The 23868-nt window shown below is 43.6% G+C and overlaps 1 protein-coding gene across 3 annotated transcripts in view; it reads left to right on the top strand.

The window, feature by feature from the left end:
• LATS2 (large tumor suppressor kinase 2) overlaps window positions 1-23662 on the top strand; it is a 47061-nt gene extending 23399 nt beyond the window's left edge. For 2 of the 3 annotated variants that reach the window (XM_033146306.1, XM_033146307.1), the window contains exons 3-8: window positions 11695-11827; window positions 12566-14109; window positions 15400-15982; window positions 17292-17474; window positions 18118-18224; window positions 22216-23662. In XM_033146306.1, coding sequence (XP_033002197.1) covers window positions 11695-11827; window positions 12566-14109; window positions 15400-15982; window positions 17292-17474; window positions 18118-18224; window positions 22216-22710 — 3045 coding nt within the window. In that variant the 3' untranslated portion in view covers window positions 22711-23662. The remainder of the gene's footprint in view (window positions 1-11694; window positions 11828-12565; window positions 14110-15399; window positions 15983-17291; window positions 17475-18117; window positions 18225-22215) is intronic. The other variant, XM_033146308.1, reaches the window with a different exon arrangement.
• Window positions 23663-23868: the final 206 nt, after the last annotated feature.

Below are 23868 nucleotides of genomic sequence, written 5' to 3'. Positions count from 1 at the left end.
TTTACAGCCGTCACTTTTTCAGTTGCGGATCCCTGCATTGTTAAAACCAATAATTTTTAAAGGAGATTCCTTGATCTTTTCCTGGCAGACAGGATATCAAAGGATTGCTCAGCTTGTGTAGCTACTTGAAGTCACTTGTGTGTTCAGACAGAAGAGGGGAAATGGAGAAGTTCTGTTTAAAAAGCGACATATCCCTAGCAGAACAAATCTGTGTCACGGTTACTTTTTAAGCTGTAATTTATATGCATGTTTCATCAGGTGCATGCCTTAAATCACCACAGTAATTTTTAACCTTCACCATAAGGCAGACAACTGTTCCATGTAGAGCACAATGTTTTCTAGCATCACGACTACTGTACATGAGGCCCTTGAAAGCCTTTAAAATTTAATGCTCTTATACAAGGTGTGTGCTGTTAGGTGAAGCAGGTGCTACATGGAAGCCTTTGATTCAGCCTCTCTGGCAGCTGCAGCGTCCTATGTTTTGACTGACAGGTGCATCTCATTTAAACCTAGCATTTTTTTTTTAAAAAATGCACTTTTTTAAAAAAGGAAAAAGTGCATTTAAAAAAATGCACTTTTTTTTTAAAGGAAAAAGTTTATATCCCTCTCCAACATGACAGCGCCCAAAGCAGTTTATATTAAAAACAAATAGCCAATTATCTGCAAAGAAAATTTGAAAATGAAGGACTAAACAAAAATAAAAGCCTATATGCAGCAACCTCATTTCTCTTCATGCTACTCGTTTTTTCTTTCACTATTTTCTTCTGTTATGTTTGCTGTAGTTTTTCAGTCCTCCTAAAAGCATGCAGCAGACCAGCAGAAGCCTCCACAGCTGAGCTATTACTGCAGTGCTCAAAAAACCTTTCAAAGAGGGCAACAGGGACGCTGGATGTGTCAGTAGTTCTATTGCATAGTTTAGTCATTAGGTGGCGCTGGACTTAATTGTGTTTGGGTGGAATCCAAGGTTTCCCCTTCTTGCTCTGCTTGTTAGAAAGAGACAATAAAGTTCTTCTCTAGCTTCTGGGCTGGTGTGTCCTTCAAGCCTTCCACATACAATTTATTTATGATGCAGTTTGTTTATTTATATACCACTTTGGGGCCCAAAGACCCCCCCTCCAAGCAGTGAACAGCATATTAATGCCAAAGAACGATAGCAACAGAAGTAAAACCAGAACAATATAAAAGAGCAATGACACTTAACCATGATTACACACATAAACCACGTTGGGGTGACCTGCCTTCGTTCAGTCTTCCAGGAACAATTTGTGGGATCCGTAAAGGAGCGTGTTAGACACCTGTGGAATATGTTGGTTGTTGGTATGAGGCATACTTCTCAAGAGTCCTTGGAGGGATCAAGTTAGTGCTTGAGGCGGGGGGGGGGGGGGAATACCCTTTCAATTAATCAACAAATAATGCAATGCACTGGGAAGTTATCCTACACATGGTGGAAATTAATAGGTGCTGCCCAAACAGGAACTTCCTAGTAGATTGGGAAGGTCTTTTCTGTGTGATGTAGAAGTCAGGCCTTGAGTGTTGCAGCACCTAAATTTGGGAAGTTCTTCCTGTTACACACCAGGTAGGTGTTGTCTCTGTTACCTTTCTGGTGCCGATTGAAGACCTTCCTTTTCCAACAAGCCTTTTAAGTGGAGACTTTTTTATTTTTATTTTACCCCAGTCTGTTCTGTATTGGATTGGAAATTGTTGTTATTGCTGTAAAATCGCTTCAAGAGGTTTCATAGGGAGCAAATTGTCAACCAAGTGAAATAAACACAGTGTAAAATTTGCCACCCTTCAGACCCCAAATCCACAATCTGAAGCAAGCATTGATGCTTCACCTTCGCTTTTACAGCACATTGGACTCCATGCCCAGAATGGTTGGATCACTTAATGGTGGTTTTCTATTGGAAGGAAAACATACAAACATCAACATAAAGCAATGTGATTTATCTGGTCATGGAAAAAACCTTGTAGCTATCATCAGGCTGCTGGATCTATGAGGAGAGAGAAGTATTCATGGGTTTGTGCTAGTTCTGCATGAAATATAGAATGGAAACCATCCCAGAGAGTGGTTCCTGCTTAAGAAATATAGGAACTTAGAGCTGTGTTTTTGCATCCGCCAACCACACCTAGGCCAGGACTGGATGCTGTAGTGCAGAGCAGTGTTTTCTCAGACTGGGGGCCAACACCAAACAGTGGTCTTGGGCGCCTCAGTGCCTCCTCACCCGCCTGCCCTGCCATAGCCATTGGGCTGGACCAGTACCATCAACTTACTGAGTAAGCTGAGTAAAGAGTGGCCAAGAGGTAGAGAAGTTCATGAGAGGAGGAGGAGGAGGAGGAGATGTTGAGGGAAATTAGCAAGTTAAAGCAGTAATTATTGTCGCCATTGTTATCTATTACCAATACGTAAACTAGGAATAGAAAGGAAGGGGATGGGGAGAGGAAAGCTGCCGTGGAAGGAAGAAGAGAAGGTGAAAGGACCAGGGAGAGGAGGGATGACAGAAACCATTATTTGTAGCATCTAGTTTGGTCGCAGAAGAACAAAGTAGATCAAGCTCGATAGTCATGCAATATGAATGTATTCCCCCCCCCCCGCCGCCACTTTCTGAGATGAAGGACCTGCAGCTGTTCTCTTGAGGTGCTAGCCTTCTCATGCAACCTTATTCTTGGTCAGCTGTAGACACACAAGAACTTCAGTAATATTGCTGCAGCTGCTTTATGCAAAAAAGCCTGACCTCTTGGACATTTTATTCTGCTGATGGTTTTGCCTCCAGCAGTCGCCGAGCTATTCAAAAATTGTACCCTACGGTTTTGGAAAGCAGAGCAAATTGACAGTGTATTAATTAACAATCCTCCTTTGTAATGGACTTCTATGCTGATATAAGAGTCTGAATTCCAAGTGGAGCTTGCAGCTGTTCCGACTGTACGATGAGAACAAATTCAATAAAAAGGATTAGCTCTTGTCACCCGTTTCTTTTGTGCTAGAATGTTCCCTCATGTTTCTGCCATTTGCCATGCCCTCCATATTACATCTTGCCTTCTGCAGTCTAGTCCCCGTTCCCCCCTCCCCCCTTGCAACTCACTGTAGCATCTCATGGTGGTTTCATCAGGGAGACTGAATAGGATCAAGTGTGATCTTTCAGAGGACAGAGTCTGTTTCTGAAGTGGCTGCACAGTGGAGTTACTCGATTCAAACAAGGTTCCCACAGGCACATCTGCAAAATATGTAATAGTATGTGTTTGTCTTGCACCAGTATTTCATGTTGTCTCTTGATTCCATTTCCATTTGGCTCTTGTTCTGGTTTCAAATTCCTTATCACGTTTGTAGCTCTCCTTGCTCTGAAGAACCCACATCTCCGCATCAAGTTCCACTCCTGAAAAAGCTACCTTTTTTCTTTTTGTGTTTCTTATATATTGTAATCACACTGGCTCTTACACTTCATTTCTATTCAGCATTTGCTTTAGGTATGCGCTGCTGCTTTTCAGGCTTGCTCTCTTCTCTTTTTTTTTTGCTCTCATCTCTTTCTATGTGATGCATATTGTGTTTTTAATCTTGTATTTTTATATTGTGAACCGCTCTGAGATCTTCGGATGAAGGGCGGTATGCAGATTTAATAAATACAATAAAATAAACCTTCAGGTGCTTTAAACCTCCTTTTCCATTTAAAAGAAAATGCCCAAAGTGGCATACAAAAATTAAAAACACAACACAGCAAATTTATTGCACAAAATTGTGAGTATTGACTGCAGTAACTGTGTTGGGGGGAAAATCTTTTTGATTGTAACGCAAGTCCAGGTGGAGGAAATACAGATCCTTCCCCCAATTCAAAAAAGATAAATGAAATAAATTTGCAGAGTAGCTATAGTGAATGAGTCAGTGCATGCAAAATTGGTTCAAAAACTCTTTAACAATGAGAAAGGCAGGATAGAGCAATTACCAGTATTGCGGACGGGCACCACTGTGAGAAATGTGGGGGGAGATCACCTAACTACACATGAAGGTTTTAAAAAAGCTGAATCTGTTGTTTTGAAGAAAAAGCAGCCAGTGGGGCTCAGGTTTCCTGCTGAAAACATTCACTCTGGCTGCTATTTGCCGCTAAGGTTGCTGAGATTAATGTGGATAGGTCCTTGGGCTATTTCCAATGACTGATTGTGCAAAATGGAGCAAACGTGAAACGTGTGTTTTGGCAAAACACACAAAGAAGAGCAAATGGAGCTGCCACTTGGGAATGTGGTCAGCATACCTATTTGTTAGTTGTTTTGCAAAGTGTTTTTCATAGAATTGTAGTGTTGGAAGGGACCCCAAGGGTCTTCTAGTCCAACCCCCTGCAGTGCAAGAATCTCCGCTAAAGCATCTGTGATAGGTGGCCTTCCAGCCTCTGTTTAAAAACCTCCAAGGAAGGAGAGCCCACTACCTCTCATGGGAGTCTGTTCCACTGTTGAACATCTCTTACTGTCAGAAAGTTTTTTTCTGAATGTTTAGTTGGAATCTCCTTTCTTGTAACTTTAAGCCATTGATTCGAGTTGTACCCTCCAGAGCAGGAGAAAACGAGTATGCTCCCTCCTTCATGTGACAGCCCTTTAGATATTTGAAGATGGCTATCATATCTCCTCTCAGTCTCCTCTTTTCCAGGCTAAACATACCTATCTCCTTCAACCACTCTTCATAAGGCTTGGCTTCCAGACCCTTGATCATCGTGGCTGCCCTTCTCTACACATGTTCCAGCTTGTCAACATCCTTCTTAAATTGCAGCGCCCAGAACTGGACGCAGTGTTCCAGCTGTGGTTTGACCAAGGCAGAATAGAGTGGTACTATTACTTCTGGACACTGTACTTCGGCTGATGCAGCCTAGAATAGTATTAGCTATTTTTGCTGCTGCATCATACTGTTGACTCACATGAAGCTTGTGGTCCACCAAGACCCCTAGACCCTTTTCACATGTACTGCTAGTAAGCCATCCTATATTTGTGCACCTGATTCTTCCTGCCTAAGTGCAGAACCTTACATTTGTCCCTATTGAAATTCCTTTTGTTCTTCAATCTGTCAGTCATTTAGAATTCTGATTCAAAATGCAGCATTTTACATGTAGTAAGTGCAACTAGATTTGAGTAGCACACAAATATAAATGGAATGTTAAGTTTTATAGTAAGCTGATCACGCCGTTCCTGGATATTATCATTTCGCTGGCATACTTCTTTCCTGGGTTACAAATTGCAAAGAGAAATGCATAATATTGAGGTAAATATGAAGGCAGCCACTTTTTGTTGTCGCAGGGGTTGTGTTTCAAAACAAGGGTACCATATGGTTAGTTGCAGGGGATTTGCTCAGGAGCCACTCGTTCTTGGGCACAGATAATTTACTGCTCAAGATCTGCTTTGAGTTCTTCTGTATTGCTTAGTTTAAGGAATTATGGGCGAAGATTTGGTAGCAGTAATGGACTATCTTACTGACCCTCCCTCATATGAATTGAACTGTGACTCAACAACTCCTAGTTTGTGCAACATACTCCTAAGGATGTCTCCACAGAGATTTTTTTTTCCATGCCTGCAGCCTATTTCCTTGGCTGCATGCTCCTGCCTAGATTCCGCTAATCATCTTAGTCCTGTGTGCACTCTTCTCATTATCTCCCCGCTCGTCTCCTGTCCCTGCCTGGATATATCCTTTATACATCACCTCCCACACTTTGCTGTTCCATCCACCATCTGTTTGCCCATCTACAGTTTCCGGAATTCATTTGTTGGCTGCAAACCTTTCATTCCCCTAGTCAATTTTGCTTTCAGTCTTTATCAAGACAAGACTTGTTGACGATAACAGCTATTAAACATCCTCGGCCGCTGGTCCTCTTGCTCCCGCTGATAGTACATTTAAGAGATGAAGTGGTTCAGACATGAGTAACTTTTGGCTCTCTGGATGTTGCTGAACTGCAACTCCCATCAGCCCTAGCAAGGATGATGGGACTTGTAGCTCAGCAACATCTGGAGGGATGAAAGCTGGCCACACCTGGTGTAGGGTAATGATTAAGGGTATGAGCTGTGAGCAGCCTCAGCCACAAACTCACTAGGGATCTGGAGGCAAGAAATTGGAAGCACTCGCACGTAATCCTAACCCATGATTTAGGACTATGTGTAGGTGACCCTCTGTTAGTCCAAGCAACGCATTAGACTTGTATGGTATCCCATCCCGTCTCATTTTCTTGCATGGCCAGGCAGAGGACTTCTGCTGAATTGGGTATTGCTTTTGAAGAAGTCTCAGCTTATCCAACTGGGCAATTTGGTTTACAATAAACAATGGCTAATTGCTAAACAAGCCAACTTCAAACCATGGGTTACGAAACTAGCATTGTAAACTGCAACCCCCAGTTTATAGGTAGTGCTAAACTGTGAGACTCTTGGAAGGTGGAAGTAAATTCAACCTAAGTCCTGGCCGCATGGGGAAAATGAAGGGGGGGATGTGTAAACTCTGTTTTTCACTGTGACTTGTGGAGTCTTGTTCTCATACGTTGCTGAACCATGGTTTAACATTCAATGGAAATTGGGCCTGTCTTACTTGTTTGTGGCGATAATAATAGAGACCACGATTAGTATAAATATTACTGAGATAATGTATGTAGAACATTCTGATGTGCTCATTATTACTAAGTATACATGTGTAAATAGATGCATTAGTAAATTCTGCTACAGAATATTATTTGAACAATGAAAGGAACAGTTTCTCCTGGCTTTTTAAAAATATGGGAATAGTTAGGGTGACATTCAGGTGCCTTTTCAGTATTATTTATTTATATTCCTCCTCACCCCCAAAACTGCTCCCCCTTTTTATCCTCAACAATTATGTGAGTTAGGATAGACTATTATAGAAAATTATAAATAATTGTGACTATGTGGGGGGTTTGTTTTTGTTTTTATTATGGTTTGTTTTTGGTGTTTACTATATTGTAAAGCACCCTGTGATCTTCAGATGAAGAGCATAATAATAATAATAATAATAATAATAGGACTGTGACTGGGCCAAGGTCACCCCAGAGTGCTTCATGGCTTAGCAGTGATTTGAACCCTGGTCTCCCATGTCGTAGACTAACCACTACACCACACTGCCACTGTAGTACAAAATTACTTTCTAAAATCCAGAACTCCAAATGGTTGTATCTGTTACTTGCCCCATTGCAGTTCTGTCTTTAAAGCTAGCACACATTAATTACATGACCTGGGTAAGCAGCTCACAGTGATAGGGATATCTTAAGCAGAACATGGATCAATTATAATGCATTCAGGTCAGCTATCCTGAAGGGTGTACAGCCCTGTTTAAAATATTCCTAGAGGAAATATTAAAGATAGAAATTTCCTATTTAAGGTGCTTATTATTGCTTTGCCCAAAGGTGCTATTATACACAATGGTGTGATGAACTGGAAGACTTCACTGCTTTGTAACTTGAAATCGTTTGAAGGTACCAGGTGCGTTTCTATTCCTTTTCTGAAGCAAAGCCCAAATTAGGCTTGGCCCAGACACGGATGGGAAACTTGTCTCAGAACCCCATGAATTTCTCTGGCCTCCTTGGAAAGGTGGTTGGATGCAAGCATATATAAATGAGTAGAACACTGTTCCCTTTTGTGCGTAAAATGTAGCTGCATTAGTAATATAAAGTATGTCACAAGTGTGGGGAGTTATTTGGCATACTATATTTGTATAAGGGCTGTAACTGACGCCAGAAGGCAGGCCTGCAATTCTTAAAGGTGCTTGTTTTTCTGAGGGCAGTTAGTCCAGTGACTTGTAACTTTTGATCTGTACTCACAGCTGAGAGATTTCTTTACAGGCAGCTTGACATAATTCTCCTTGAATCCTGGGAGGATTTGTAAACAGTGCAGGGTTTTTGTTGTTGTTGTTGTTGTTTTGCTTTTTTCTGCACATACCCCAGATTTTTCTTGGAAGCAACAGGAAGGGAATGACTAGAACATAGCCACTTCTAAATTAGTGCCTGCGGTACTGAAATAGTTGGCATATTGGGTGGTACTTTTTATAAATGTAATGTCAGCCAAATGAATGTTTGGCTAATGCGTGCGTGTGGTAAAATTAGCAAAATGTATCACCGATGCTAATGAAGGGAATAACCTCATTGACGCAGTTCATTGAAAGTGCCATCCGGACAGATTACTTGCCCTGAACATTGAGGTCAAGGAGTTGCTATTGAAAGCATGTGAGACTGTGTGTGTGAGGGGGGTGGGGGCTCTCCATCAGCTCTACTTGAAAGGCCAGCAACATTTCCTTAAAATGTTTTAATTCCAGCTGATCATTATAAGGATTCTGTAAAGTTGCCTTTTTCTTTCTCCTCCCTCCTAATCCCATTTCCTTTGGTGCTGTATCCTTTCCAGGAGCCAGCAAACTTTTTGAGCAGGGGGCCGGTCCACTGTCCCTCAGACCATGTGGGAGGCCGGACTATTTGGGGGGGGGGGAATAAATGAATTCCTATGCCCCACAAATAACCCGGAGATGCATCTTAAATAAAAGCACACATTCTACTCATGTAAAAACACCAGGCAGGCACCACAAATAACTCAGAGATGCATTTTAAATAAAAGGGCACATTCTACTCATGTAAAAACACGCTGATTCCCGGACCATCTGCAGGCTGGATTTAGAAGGTGATTGGGCCGGATCCGGCCCCCGGGCCTTAGTATGCCTACCTATGCTTGAAACTTTAGTGTATGACTGCCTCATCACTGACATTTGTAAGCTACTCTGAGAATCCTTTTTTAGTTGATGAGCGGGATAACAATGCTTTTAATTAATAAATTGCTTCTATTTGTGATACGGTACTATTACAGTCTTAACAGCTGAGCACATGAAGAATGTCTCTAGATGAGAACAAGTAGGACATTGATAAAACCTATAAAAATGGCTGCTTTTAATAGTACATCATTATATCTGAGACTTGAAATAAAGAAAGTGTATCAGACATTCCTGTTTTATTTCAAAAGCTCACACATACAAAATACCTTATGTGCTCCTTGCTTGAGCTTCATTTTATGCATATCTTACTTAACTTGAAAAACTAATTTCGGCATTGTTGTCTTACATCCACTTATAGGACTTATCAACAAAACTGGCTTTTCAACTTGCATGTAGTGAAATAGTCTTATGAAAATGTCTCCCCCTTCCCTCCCCCACTGGTAAATTTGCACATTTGCTCCCGATGCCTACCAAGTTTTTTTAAAAAATGTTTTGACTTGTGGTTACAAGATCGTTCACACTAAAACATTTAATCACCTCTCAGTAACTAGCAAGATTTTTATCACCGTGTTTCTCTATTGTGGCAAATATTTTCAGTTGTGTGCAAGTGGAAACATTTAGTATTTTCTAAAGGGCTTCTATCTTGAGGCAACTAGATTCCTTTGACTCATAACTCCCTTGCAGAATAAGCACTAATGTTGGACCAGTTCAGAGCAAATACCGGTAGCATGGTTTGTGCTAGTTCAGCTTTATTGCTGTGTCTGAATTCACCTTGTGTTTACACTAGAGCCATGAAGTTCAGAGTACGAAAGAAGGCTCTCCGTAATGGAGTGGAGGTTATTTTTAGGGTGGGGGAGTCATGTTTTGTGTGTACGGCGGGTTGGTTAGCCAGGAAGCAAACTGCTGACACATATTCCCTCCATCCCAAGCTGCCACAGTCCAAACAGAAGAGTCCAACTGGCATCAAAGACTTCTGTTGGATTATGTAATGTTTGCTTTCCCATATGGAATGATCAAATATGTTTTTGAGGTGTACATACTGCTTAGAACATTGTGATAGAAAGGGAGGATAGGAATTAAATGAATAAAAATGTTGGCAGAGTGGCACATTTGTAGTTTTTCATTTGCCTTAGTTTTGCAGCTCAACATAGTGAAGCAGATTCAGCCACATGGCAGAAGGCTGGGAGAGGGAAAAATTTGGGCATATGTAAACCCGAACCTCCTGACTGCTAAATATACCTTCAACACTGTCCATTCTATATGCATCTTCAAAACATGAGGGGATTACTAAAGTCTAGGCCTAATTTATTCTAGGCTTGCCACAAGGAATACTGGAAGGAACGGTTTCTTTGGCTGTGTTGGGACCAAGTCTGTAATATAAAAAAATAATTATACTTTAGTTTAAACAGTTTTACAGGCTCACGAGAACTTTCTAAGTGATTTCCATCCAGGGAACTAAAGGACGAAATTTTGTTCGTTTATTTTGTTTTATTTATAAGAGTATGAACCACCGACTCATTAAAAAAATAAATGGCAGTGTACATAAAGGAAACTATAATTTCAGAGTGGTGAAAAACATTTCACACTAGTAGAACATCCAAGAACATAGGAAGAACCTGCTGGATCAGATCAATGGTCCATCTAGTCCAGCATCCTGTTTTCATGGTGGACAACCAGATGCCTCTGGGAAACCAGGGAGCAGGACATGAGGGCAATAGCACTCTCCCCTCCTGTGGTTTTCAGCAACTAGTATTCAGCAGCATTGCTGGCCTGCAACTGTGGTGGCAGAGCATAGCTTTCACGGATAGCAGCCATTGATAGTCCTGTCCTCCACGAATTTGTCTAATCCTATTTCCAAGCCAAGTTGGTCACTGCCTCCTGGGGAGAAGCGAGCTCCATAGTTTGATTATGCGCTGCATGAAGCCATGCTTTCCTTTATCGGTCCTAAATCTCCCAACATTCAGCTTCAATTGGATTTCCACAAGCGCTAGAGTTAGGAAAGTGGGAAAAGAACTTTTCTTTGTCCACTTGCTCCGTGCCGTGCATGCCATGTGCTGATTGTTTCTAGAGTGCCGAAACGTTTTTATTATTTCTAAGTCGCCTGATATTGCTAATCTAGAATCGTAGAGTTGGAAGGGAACCCTGGGGTTCATCTAATCCAACCCCCTGATAGCAAAAACTTCAGTGCTTTGGGGCCGAATACTCAGCCCAGTTTTGGTTAACGCACTTCAAACCTTTAGGTTAATTGCGGGTTATGCAGCAGGATTTTTAAAATTTTTATTTTTCGTTCAAGTACTTATAGAAAGATGACACCCTCTTAGAAAAGGTCACCCTGCAGTGTCTGTTGCAACATGTTAATGCTTCTGAAACTGGGGAAAGCCCACAGCTTAGCAGTAGAGCATAAGATTTGTCAGCAGACGGTCTAAGGCAGCGGTCAGCAACCTTTTTCAGCTGTGGGCCGGTTCACCGTCCCTCAGACCTTGTGGGGGGCCGGACTATATTTTGAAGGGGCGGGGAATGAACAAATTCCTATGCCCCACAAGTAACCCAGAGATGCATTTTAAAGAAAAGGACACATTCTGCTCATGTAAAAACACACTGATTCCTGGACTGTCTACGGGCCAGATTGGGAAAGCAGTTGGGCCGCATCCGGCCCCCAGGCCTTAGGTTGCCTACCCATGGTCTAAGGTTTGGTCCCTGATGTGTCTAGACCTATGAAAAACTCCTGCCTGAAACCCTGGAGACAATACTGACCTAAATGGACCACCAGTCTGACTCAGTATAAGGCAGCTTCCTATGTTCCTAAAGTAGGGTGTTTGTTTTTCCTTCAAAGCCATAGTTCTGTAGTTAAATCGATGGTTTAATCAGTAAATGGACTGAAATTCATACGGCTGTTTAGCTTCAACGGTGTTATGCCATTGGATTGTTCACTTGGGCCTTCATTTGTGTTTCTGTATATTTGTTTTGTCTAGGAGATGGCTGTGAGAGCCCTGAAACAAACTGGCAGTAGAAGCATTGAAGCAGCTTTGGAATACATTAGCAAGATGGGATACTTGGATCCCAGAAATGAACAAATAGTCCGGGTGATTAAACAGACATCTTCGGGTAAGTGTAGGCGCTCTTTCCATCTCATTCCTTAGCTTTTGCCTGGTTTGATGCTGTGCGGCATATGAAAGCAACTTGGTAGCTGTCTTGACGCTGTTAAGTGTGGTTTCCCAAGGGATAAAATATCATTGACCTGTGGATTGTGTGGCAATATATACTTCAAGTTTCATTCCTAATGTGCTAAAGTTTGATGCAACCAGATAGAAGCCTTGCAACAATTTCATTGCATTTTGCTGCTGAAGGGTTTGAAATGGGAGTTTGCAAGGAAATATTAAATGTGAGAATTTTGCCTTGTTGTCAGTACAAAAAGAAACGAAACTGTATTTTACCCTAAGTGTGGATCCACTTGTATCCTCATCCTGAAGAATCATGTAACATTTCATTCTTACTCCACCTTCCATTTCCTTATTTCTGGTTCAGTGCAAATGCAAAGGTAAACTTAGCCAAGAAACACACTTGAATTTACTAGGAAGAACAGTTCGACCTTTTAGTTTCAAAACTGTTTTATCATTTGCATTGCAGTGTTGTACGGAGCCGAGTTTAACAGTGTTGTTTTAACCGATGACAGTTTGAGGGGGTTGTCCTTGTTCACAGATCTGAAACCTTTTTGTGAGAAGTAGTCTTATAAATTCTATGAAATGATGAATTAAGTGTTATGTGCATACGCATGACTAAGTTTATTCACCTGAATGGTTTCCTAACACTACCCAACCCATTATGTTTCTCTCCCCACTACAGGAAAGGGTATTATGCCAAACAACATAAGCCGCAGGCCAAGTTTTGAAGGGTCCAGCGAATCTTTCCCACCCTACCACCAGGTTAGCAACCCGGGCTATGAAGGTGCAGGCTTTGGGGCAGAAGCTGCTAACATGCTGGGTGACGTTCCCAGGCCGTATATGGACTACTTGCTCTCTGCTTCTCAGTCTGCAACCATGAACTCTCCAGTACAAAGACCTGCCAGCTTAGGCTCCCACAACGCGCCTGGCAGTCACCAGCAGAAAGCCTATCCCGCAAACATGGATGCCCCAGTGATCAACTACCCGGTGGCTGGTCACAGCGGCCAAGCCTTGCAGCTTGGCTCAAACAGCCCTCATTATGGCAGGCAACCCGTGATGGTGCAAGGGGAAGCTCAGGCTCTCGGCTATGGGATTCAGAGGAGCCATTCTTTCCAGAACAAGTTGCAGCAGGAGGGAGGGTATCCAAGCCTCCCGAACAAAGGAACAGTTGTTCAGAATAACTCCAGCCACGGGTTCCAGCAAGCACCAGGCGGTCTGTATATGCCGCACTCCCATCACAAGCAACCGATCCCTTCCTCCCACCCAATGCACGTGATCTCCAGAGGAGGCCCAGCGTATACGAACGAATTTTCAGACAGCCCACCGCAGGGCCTGCTGACGCCATCCAGAAACAGTCTGAACATGGACCTGTATGATATGAACAACCCTCAAGTTCAGCAGTGGCAGACGACCTCTTCGTCATCGTCATCGTCCTCATCACGCCGCGACTCGTTACAGAACGCAGCCCTGGAAGCATCGGTCCGGCAGCATGTACCCTTCAGGCCTGAGGGCTGCGTCCCAAGCAGAACCAATTCTTTCAACAGCCACCAGCAACAGATGCCCATATCCATGAGGCAGACTTCTCCAGGCAAAGCTGAGGCGTCCATTACTTCTCCAAACACCATCACTGCCGTCACATCTGCTCATATTCTACAGCCAGTGAAGAGCACAAGGGTGATGAGGCCTGAGCCTCAGACTGCAGTAGGCCCCGCTCATCCTGGCTGGCTGGCTGCACAGTCTTCGGCTGTGGATGGCTTAGGAATGGCTGAACAGCACCCCCTTCCTGTTGGAGGAGCTAATGCCTATCAGCTAGATGTGGACTATAGCAATCAGGAGCTGAGGTGCCCTCCACCTCCTTATCCGAAGCATTTACTGCTGCCCAGTAGTTCAGACCAGTTTGATATGAACTGCTTACGTTCAGGGATCGAGCAGACCCTTCGGGGAGTCCCCAGCTCATCAGGAAACAAAGCTGAGGAAAACGGGGAAAGGAACGACAAAATCAAGTCGACCAAAGCGGAAAAGCCAGGCAAGGATAAGAAACAGATCCAGACGTCCCCAGTGCCGGTGCGGAAGAACGGCAAAGACGAAGAGAAAAGAGAGTCACGTATTAAAAGCTACTCGCCATTTGCCTTTAAATTCTACATGGAGCAGCATGTGGAGAACGTCATAAAGACCTACCAGCAGAAAATCAATCGCCGGCTGCAGTTGGAGCAAGAAATGGCCAAGGTAACTTGTGTGTTTGTGCTTTTGTTTTTCTTGAAAGGTAGTAAGACTGGGATAATGTAGCAGCCTTCTGTATTCAATACAGCATAGATATGCAAGTCTCTCACACTTCCTGATAACCGCATTACTATTTCATCCAAACCCCCACAGAAATACAGAGATACTTTCTGACATTTGGGACCATTGATTTAGTGCTGGGTGTCATTTGTGCTTCATCCCCACCCAGTTCCCCCCCCCCCCCAATACAGAGGAAGGAGCAGAAACCCAAGCCACACTGCCCCTGACATAAAGGGGAATAGACAAACAACACATGGAAGATAAAGCTGTCAATGACTCATAGAATTGGTAGACTCCTCTTCATGTTGGCTCTATGGAAGCTGTGTTATCAGAGGCAGCAGACCTCTAAATTCCTGTGGTTGGATTATAGCAGTGGGAGAGGGCTGTTGTAATATTCTGCTTGTAGGCTTCCCATGGCATCTGGTTGGCCAGTGTTTAAACTAGGATGCTAGAATTCTTATGCCTTTGGCTTGATTCCTCTTATGGGCAGTGGTGGAGGAAGGGGGGTACAGGGGATGCGGACCACCCTGGGTGTCATCACTGAAGGGGGTGACAAAATAAGTTTTTTTTAAAAAAAAATTGGGCTCACAAAACTTTTTAGGACTGACATGGTGGCTTAGGTGCCTGCAGGTTCTGCGCCGCCTGAAACGGCAGCGTGGGACATGCATCTGCCTACTGCCTCTCCCTCAGCTGCCCTACAGCTGAGGGGGAGGCGGCAGAGAGGCTTCAAGCGTCAAAGAGGCTCACCCCGCCCCCATAGACGGATCACCCTGCCCACGGTTGCAGGACACGCCTCTGAACCAGGCACCTGAGCGGCTAGCTACACCACTGCTTATGGGTCCTCTTATGGTTTAATGACCAGTGGAATCCCTTTGACTTACGAAATTTTATCAGTGATTTCCCTCAGATTTTTCAAGGTTACCTTCCTTGCCATGTGGGCTAGTGAAATGCAATTAGGAATTAGATAGTTGCAGTGATGAGTTTTGAACCAGACTTTATGCTTGGAAGCATGAAATGAAAATGGCTCTAACAAATTAAAGTAATAGAATGAGTGCAACCTGCACGTACTGCTTTTGAATATTTAGAGGGTGAGATGGAACAAAAACAGACTGAGCTTTTGTTGCACATTCTTCGTAACTGATGTGATTGTGCAGCTTTTCTGGCAATTTTTGTGTCTGAATGTGATGATCCTGACTCCCTTGATTTTTCTCTCCCCACCTCATAATCTTAACCCAGGCTGGCCTTTGTGAAACAGAACAAGAGCAGATGAGGAAAATTCTCTACCAAAAGGAGTCCAACTACAACAGGCTCAAGAGAGCCAAAATGGACAAATCCATGTTTGTAAAAATCAAGACTTTGGGTATCGGTGCTTTTGGGGAAGTCTGCCTTGCCTGCAAAGTGGACACCCACGCCCTGTACGCCATGAAAACCCTGAGGAAGAAAGACGTGCTGAACCGTAACCAAGTTGCCCATGTCAAGGCCGAAAGGGATATCCTTGCAGAGGCAGACAATGAATGGGTGGTTAAGCTCTACTACTCCTTCCAGGACAAGGAGAACCTGTATTTTGTGATGGACTACATCCCTGGCGGAGACATGATGAGCCTGCTCATTCGGATGGAAGTCTTTCCAGAAAAGCTAGCCCGGTTTTACATTGCTGAACTCACACTGGCCATAGAAAGCGTGCACAAAATGGGGTTTATCCATAGAGACATCAAGCCTGATAACATTCTGATTGATCTCGATGGACACATCAAACTGACCGACTTTGGCCTCTGTACTGGATTCAGGTGGACACACAACTCAAAATATTACCAGAAAGGTAATGGGCTTGGGGGCAAGGAGATAGCTTCGAAATGTGCAGTAGTTTTTGTTACTATGATTTCAGTATATGTATATATCCTCCCCTTCAGAAAAAATCCCCAGAGTGGCTTATAGCACAAACTCAAAAATACAATAAACACATTTTTTTAAAAAATGAGAAAGGTGGGGGTTGAGGAGGTGTTTGAAGAACGTGAGAGAGGTGATGTCACCCATTTGTCCTAAGAGGCAGCTCCAAAGATAAGGGGCAATAAGGAAGATGGAGCAGAGGCTGGAGGAGTGACGGTAATGGGCAGGGGATGCATGGGGGATATAAGAGCAGAGATAAAGGCAGGCAAGGCTAAGGAGAGCCTTAAAAGGGAGGACAAGGAATTTGTACTGGACCAGGAGCAGAAAGAGAAAAAAGTGAATGACTTTGGTGGCAGATTTTTGGATGGAGATGAGGGGGCCAAGGTGTGACCATGTAAAATCAGAGAGATGGTAGCAGTAGCTGATGCCAGCCTGTTTACAAACACAGGTGTTTTTAATGAATGCACAATAGACATATGATCTACATAACATATAGGGCTCCTCCAGACAACCTGGGCATTCATCTTGAATACAGGTGGCATTCAGCTAAATATTCCCATCAGTGCAAATATTACTGCTAGCACAATGGGATTTGTGCTCTGAAAGGTTGAGCCAGCAGAACAGAATTGGGGGGACACGGGGGGAGGAGAGGAGCGGAAAGGTTCCTTTGCACAAGGAGAAAATCCTGCACTGCACTGACAGAACCAGTGACTTAGTGCTACATGGAATACAACACTGTCCAGTCTCTATTGAGCATTCATTCCAGTTTGTTTGTAAGGATGTTGAACAACGAGTATTCATCCTGATTTACTTGGATAGCAGTTATATGTCTTCCTGTTTTTAGATGTTCATCCCACACTTTTCACTACATTTCCCTGTTACTTTTTAAATTGCAGAGTCGAGTTTGTTGTTTTTCATTGGATTTGTTGCGTCAGGGCAACAGAGCACTTATAGTCTGCTTTAATTGAAGAAAAATACTGACAACCCAGAGGTGAATGTAGTCACCGTTTGTGGCTGCTTCTGAGTTTTGTCTCCTGAACCATTTTTAAACACACTATTCATTTTTAAGATGTTACATGTTAGGGGAATGGGTGAAATGCAAACAAAACTTGCAGTCAAAATTAAATTGCAAAGCTTGAGGTTCAGAGGAAAACAGTGAATCGTACTTATTTTGTTTCTTGGGAGAGCTTTTATTGATCTTTCAATGTAATTTCCTATTTTCTTTTCCCATCTTTTGAAAGGGAGCCACATCAGGCAGGACAGCATGGAGCCAAGCGACCTTTGGGATGATGTGTCCAACTGTAGATGTGGAGACAGGTTGAAGACCTTGGAGCAGAGAGCTAAAAAGCAACATCAGAGGTGTTTAGCCCATTCATTAGTTGGAACACCCAATTATATTGCACCTGAAGTTCTCCTTCGTAAAGGTAGGTGGTTTATTTGTTTAAAATGTTTCTAGCTCACCCTTCATCACAAGCGCTCAGTATTCTATACTGCAGTACAGTCAAACCTCGGATCCCGGACGCCTCCATTTTAGAACATTTTGGCTCCCGAACAACAAAAACCCAGAAGTAAATGCTCCAGTTTTTGAACATTTTTCAGAAGCTGAATGTCCGACACAGCTTCCGCATGAGTGCAGGAGCTCCTGCGACCAATTGGAAGCCATTCCTTGGTTGTCAAACATTTCGGAAGCCGAATGGGCTTCCGGAACGGATTGCGTTTGACAACCAAGGTTTGACTGTATATACATTTTATACAAAAAGTTCAGGCATCTCAGTACAGAATTCCATATTCTCTGAGGCTTGCTATAGTCTTCATAGTGCAGTGAATAAAATACTCTGAGCACTTTTGAATATCCACTTTGCTTTCAGAGGCAGGATCAAGGTCAGCCATCACAAGGCACATAAAGCAGATTTTTCAATAATTTAGGTTTTTGGCCACAGTTCATTCTTCTGAGATGAAGTTACGAAGCTATAAGGGACAAGGTTATTGATAAAAATTAAAATAAAATCTGACTTGCGTCTTTGAAAACACAACAGGTAACACATTTTTTTCCTGATTGCCTTTCAGGATACACTCAGCTTTGTGACTGGTGGAGTGTTGGTGTGATTCTCTTTGAGATGTTGGTTGGGCAGCCTCCGTTTCTGGCTGCCTCTCCCACAGAAACCCAGCTGAAGGTAAATTCACTCCCAATTAATATTGTTAAAAATTATGGTGCAGCTCTATGGGGTTTCCTCCCTCTTTTTCTCAATTTTCTTCAAATAATAAACCAATCCTGGATTTTTTTGTTAGGCAACAATCCAATTTGGGTAAGGCATGGTTGTTATAATTTATTTATTTATTTGTGAATATTCTACATATATAGCCTACAGTGGTACCTCGGGTTACAGACACTTCAGGTTACAGACTCCGCTAACCCAGAAATGGTACCTTGGGTTAAGAACTTTGCTTCAGGATGAGAACAGAAATTGGGCAGTGGCAGCACGGCAGCAGCAGGAGGCCCCATTAGCTAAAGTGGTGCTTCAGGTTAAGAACGGTTTCAGGTTAAGAATGGACCTCCGGAACAAATTAAGTACGTAACCAGAGGTACCGCTGTTTATATTTAAGGCAGTTTACAGACATATCCTCAAAATCATCTAAAACTAATTTTAAAAATAATGTAACAACCAAGAATAGGTTTAAAAACAACACAGAATGAACACCTAAGCCAGGCACCCCCAAACTCAGCCCTCCAGATGTTTTGGGACTACAACTCCCATCATCCCTAGCTAACAGGACCAGGGGTCAGGGATGATGAGAACTGTAGTCCCAAAAAACCTGGAGGGCCAAGTTTGGGGATGCCTGACCTAAGCAAAGGCCTTTATATAGAATCGTAGAATCACAGAGTTGGAAGGGACCACGAGGGTCCTCTACTCCTGCCTCCTGCAATGCAGAAATATTTTGCTCCACATGGGGCTCGAACCCGTGATCCTGAGATTAAGAGTCTCATGCTTTCCTGACTGAGCTGTCCACAACATGAGATGAACCTGCTGGATCGGGCCAATAACCATCTAGTACTAATTATCTTTTGTACAAAATGGGGCCATGGGCTGCTCTAGACAATAAGCATGTTTTTTAAGCATTCATCCTGATTTGCTTGCACAAAGCTTTTCAGGAAGTTAGAATGTGACCAGTCTTTATTGTGCATTTGATTTGGTATTTAAATCCTTTCTGTACCAGTTTATATGTCAACAAAAATCTTAAACCTATTTTAAAGACATCAAGTAGAGGGTAGCCAACTCCCAAGAGACTGCGATCTACTCACAGAGTTAAAAACTGGCCGTGATCTACCCCCTTTTTGGGGGGGTTCAGGTCAAAGTTGTTGAGTTTTTTTCAGGGAGGAGGTAAAATGTTGAGCTTTTTTTTAGGGGAGCCACAGTTGTTCAGCTTCTTTGGGGGGAGCCAGTGATCTACCAGTAGATCACAATCTACCTGTTGGACATGCCATTCCAAAGTATCAAAATAAAACATTACAGGTTAACTTCACGCTGCTTTAGACATGTACTTTGCACTTGATTTAAATATTATCTTACACATAAAGATACTACTAATAAAAATCACAGAAATACAACTCTACATACTCAGCATAGTTGGCAGCTGAACAAAATAACTGAAATGTACCCTTAGCAATCTTCCACATAACAGGCCTCGTTCTCAGGCATCCCTACACCAACCCTACAGATAACACAGCTAATCCCTAATGAAATGTTTTTCACAAAGAGAACTTCTGGCTTAACAAAACAAAACAAAACAAAACACCCTAGCAGCATTAAACACAACTTAAACCAATTCATTCACCCACCTCCATCTAGGGTAATACACTATTATACAAACAGTAAACCCTACACAAATCCGGAGTTGCATCCCTAAGATGGTTGGATGGCTCCTTGTATGACTCTTTCCGATAATTCCTGCAGCCAAGCTGGTGCCAAAAGTATTGCTCTGCTTTCCTTTGGACCACACCAGCAAGGCTGAGAGAGGGGCACTGCAGGACGTCCATACACACTACCCAGGCTGGCGCCCCGGGGAGGTCGCTTCAGTGCCGCAAACACAGTGGTTTGCCTTCACTCCATTGGCTTTTGAGTTGCATGGATGCCCACAGCATTACTCCCTCCCTATCTCCCACTCAGGTATGGCTTTACTGACTTAACTCTATACCGGTTCAGTCTGGCATTAAGCAGTCTTGAAACACACAAAAGCACAGTGTCAGTAGCCACCCAATAATATATCACTCACTTTATCCAAATGGATAATAAATCCCAAAGGGGTAATTCCCTTTAGCATTAACCACTTGTGGATTTCCCATCGCCAGCCGCTTGCTGCACTGCAGCCAGGGGCGTCGTTGGGGAGGGGCGGTGGGGGCGGTACGCCCCTAGTGACAGGGTGATAAGCGGCGGGTTGGGGTGACAAGCGGCGGCCCCTCTCGCCACTCCCACGCGCCGCCGCTCCCTCCGTCACCCTGGGAGCAGCAGCGCTGCTCCTCCCGGGGTGACCGGTGGTGCGTGGGGGGTGGTGGAAGGGGCCGCCGCTTGTCACCCCCACGCACCGCCGCTCGCTCCGTCGCCGTGGGAGCAGCAGCGCACAGTGTGTGCAGTGCTGCTGCTCCCGGGGCGACGGAACGAACGGCGGCCGAAAGAGAAAGCGGGCGGGGAAGCGAAGCCAGCGCTTGAACGCGCCGCTTCACTTCCTTTTTTTCTCCCCTTTCGGCGCTGGCTGGGCTGTGTAGTCGCAGCCCAGCCAACGGTAAAAGAAGCAGCCGAAAGGGGCGAAAAAAGGAAGCAAAGCGGCGCGTTTAAGCGCCGGCTTTGCTCCCCCCCCTTTCCCTTTCGGCTTCTTTCGGCGCTGGCTGCGCTGCAGAGTCACAGCCCAGCTAGCGCCGAAAGAGAAAGCAGGCAGGGAAGCAAAGCCGGCGCTTAAACGCGCCGCTTCGCTTCCTTTTTTTCTCCCCTTTCGGCACTGAAAGAAGCCGAAAGGGAAGGGGGGGGAGCAAAGCGGGCGCTCTCAAGCGCCTGCTACGTTCCTTTCTTTTTTCCTGGGGGCGTGGCGTCGCGCTGTGAACGTGCGTCATGACGTCATGACGCATGCACACGGCACGATGCCCCGCCCCCAGGGGTGCCTCTTGGCTTCCCGCCCCGAGCGGCCAAGGGGCTAGGAACGCCCCTGACTGCAGCCAGTCTCTTACCTAGTCCGTGGGTTGGGAGACAAGTATATTACCCAAGTATGCTTCCACTCTCCTCTTCCTCTGGAATTAGCAAACACGCCCTGGCTAGCAGGGCAACCAGGAACAGGGTGGGCAGATAGGTAGAGGAAGTTATAGGTGGAAGAGGTTACATGGTAATGAGCATTCAACCTGAGTTACTTGCATAGCAGTTACCTTGTCCATACATTTTACCACCATTTTCCTAATTGGAAAAAGTCTGGGGTGTTGTTTTTTAGTGGATTTGTTGTGCCAGGCAGCAGAGCACTTTAACCCCCTTTAATTGCATAAAACTAAACTTATAGTATGCTCTAGAATGCCACCTGCAAAATATTGACAGTCTGAAGGAATTTGCCATGGATGGAAAGGCAAGAGGCCCTTTATCTGTCATAAAAATCAAATCTATAGGACAATAGTAATAGTATAATTTTAAAAGCCACAGATACCCAAAATTCCAAACAGAGCCAGTACTAAAAATCATTATTAGAAGAAAGTCAGACTTTGTATTTCTAATATAAAGTTCATTTTAGGGTTCTCTGTAAATAACATTGATCACATTTTCTTCTAAATTAGATGAATTTGTTAAATAATTTCCTACTTCATATTCTACTTCCTCCTTAGCATCTAACCAAGTGATATCCATATGCAGATATCAGTGATTTAAGAGTTCTTGAGGGGGTGGGTGGAATCGTTGAAAAATATATATTATTATTTTACCTCAGAACACGTTTTGTAGCTTGAGGATATTTCTGGACTGAGGCCCAGGTGGCCTCGGTGGCATGGAGTACCTTCCATCAGCTTCAACTGATGGCCCAGTTGCGCCTCTATCTGGACCAGGATAGCCTAACTTCTGTCCTGTTTTATGTCTAGAAGGCTTGCCTTTCAGGAGGAATACTAGTGGATGCTAACCGTATATATTAACTATTCTTCAGGTGATAAATTGGGAGAACACACTGCACATCCCCTCCCAGATCAAACTGAGCCCTGAAGCAAGTGACCTTATCACAAAACTGTGTTGTGCTGCCGAAGAGAGGCTTGGAAGAAATGGAGCAGATGACCTCAAGGTTCACCCTTTCTTTGACTCCATGGACTTCTCCACCGATATCCGCAGGCAGGCAGCTCCCTATGTCCCAAAGATCAGCCATCCAATGGACACCTCGAATTTTGATCCCGTTGAGGAAGAAGGCCCTTGGGATGACGCTAGTGAAGATAGCACCAGGGCATGGGACCCGCATGCTTCCTCCAGCGGCAAACACACAGAACATGCCTTCTATGAGTTCACTTTCCGAAGGTTCTTTGATGACAATGGATACCCGTTCAGATACCCAAAGCCTTCTGGAATAGAAGTGAGCCAGTCAGAAAATTCTGATGCAGAAAGCAAAGATGGGCTGGATCAGGCAGGAGCCTGTCAACCCGTATATGTGTAAATTATTGTACAGAGTTCTACAAAATTAACCCATTTATCCATAACTTCCATCTGAGCCTGCAGATAGAAGGACTTGCAGACCAGGTCCTAAATGCAAGCTGGTTTTGAGTTTAGGCTGTTTAGGACTGTAAATAGCTATGTTAATAATGAGTGCACTTGAAATCCCGATTTTCATCATCGATTTCCAAGGACAGGCGTGTTCTTATGCCAAGTTTTGCTTCTGGGTCACCGTTGCCCAATCTGAGCATTTACAAGCTTCCACAGTGTTGTGCTGTTTTATTTCATTTTCAAGTGAGCAGATAGCACTTATTTTTGTTTATAGCAGGGTTCTGTTTATCCTACTAAATTATAGGGATTAATTCAGACAAATCATGCTGCTGTTCTTCTTTTCTACATTCTTTTTTTTTTATGTCCATCGCACTTACTTCACATTTTTAGGAAAATAAGTAAGACTGAAGAACGTGTGATTAAAGGTCTCTGTGCAATAATGTTTTAATAAGAGAAGAAAATGTCCGCTGTCGTCCTAAATTTACCAGTGCCATTTTTATTCACACCATAATAATCTATATGTACTTTCAATATCCTGACATCATTTTTGAAGCTGCTTTATTTCCCTTTTTATTTTAATTTAGTGTAATCAAAGTGTGAGCAAGTGGCAATCGAAGAGTGGTTTCAGTGACTGGATTTGTGTAGAATGTTGCATGGAGCTGTGATTATGTTGTTTCTTCTGTTTTGAAATGACCTATTTCTTGCCATTCACAGGCAGGTCCTGTGCATGTACTTGTACTGAGGATCTCAGCGACCCTCACGACTTGTCTGCTGATATTATATTGTGTGGATGGTTTTGACTCTTTATTATGACTGTGTGTTCTGTAAAAACAAATTACAAAGCTCTAATTCAGGTTAGGGGTCAGTGGTGTGTACAGGGGAAGAGAGAGAGGGGGGGGGGTTAGTAGCAGTTAATTATCTTGTTTCTTAAAATTTCTCCCAAAGATGGGTAACGAGCAAAACAATTGCTTTGGAAATAAATTTGTGGCCAAAATCTAACTGTTTGATGGCCCACTCACCTGCCACATGGTATGCAGTGTTCAGTTGTTTGAAACTTGCCATATAGTATTCATTAATCTTATCATTTAGTGTCTATATGGGGGGGGAAATA

This window comes from Lacerta agilis, chromosome 4 (assembly GCF_009819535.1).
Source record: "Lacerta agilis isolate rLacAgi1 chromosome 4, rLacAgi1.pri, whole genome shotgun sequence".
NCBI classification, from domain to species: domain Eukaryota; kingdom Metazoa; phylum Chordata; class Lepidosauria; order Squamata; family Lacertidae; genus Lacerta; species Lacerta agilis.
The sequence above is the reverse complement of the archived record's forward strand: the minus strand, read 5'-3'. Positions and strand labels throughout refer to the sequence as shown.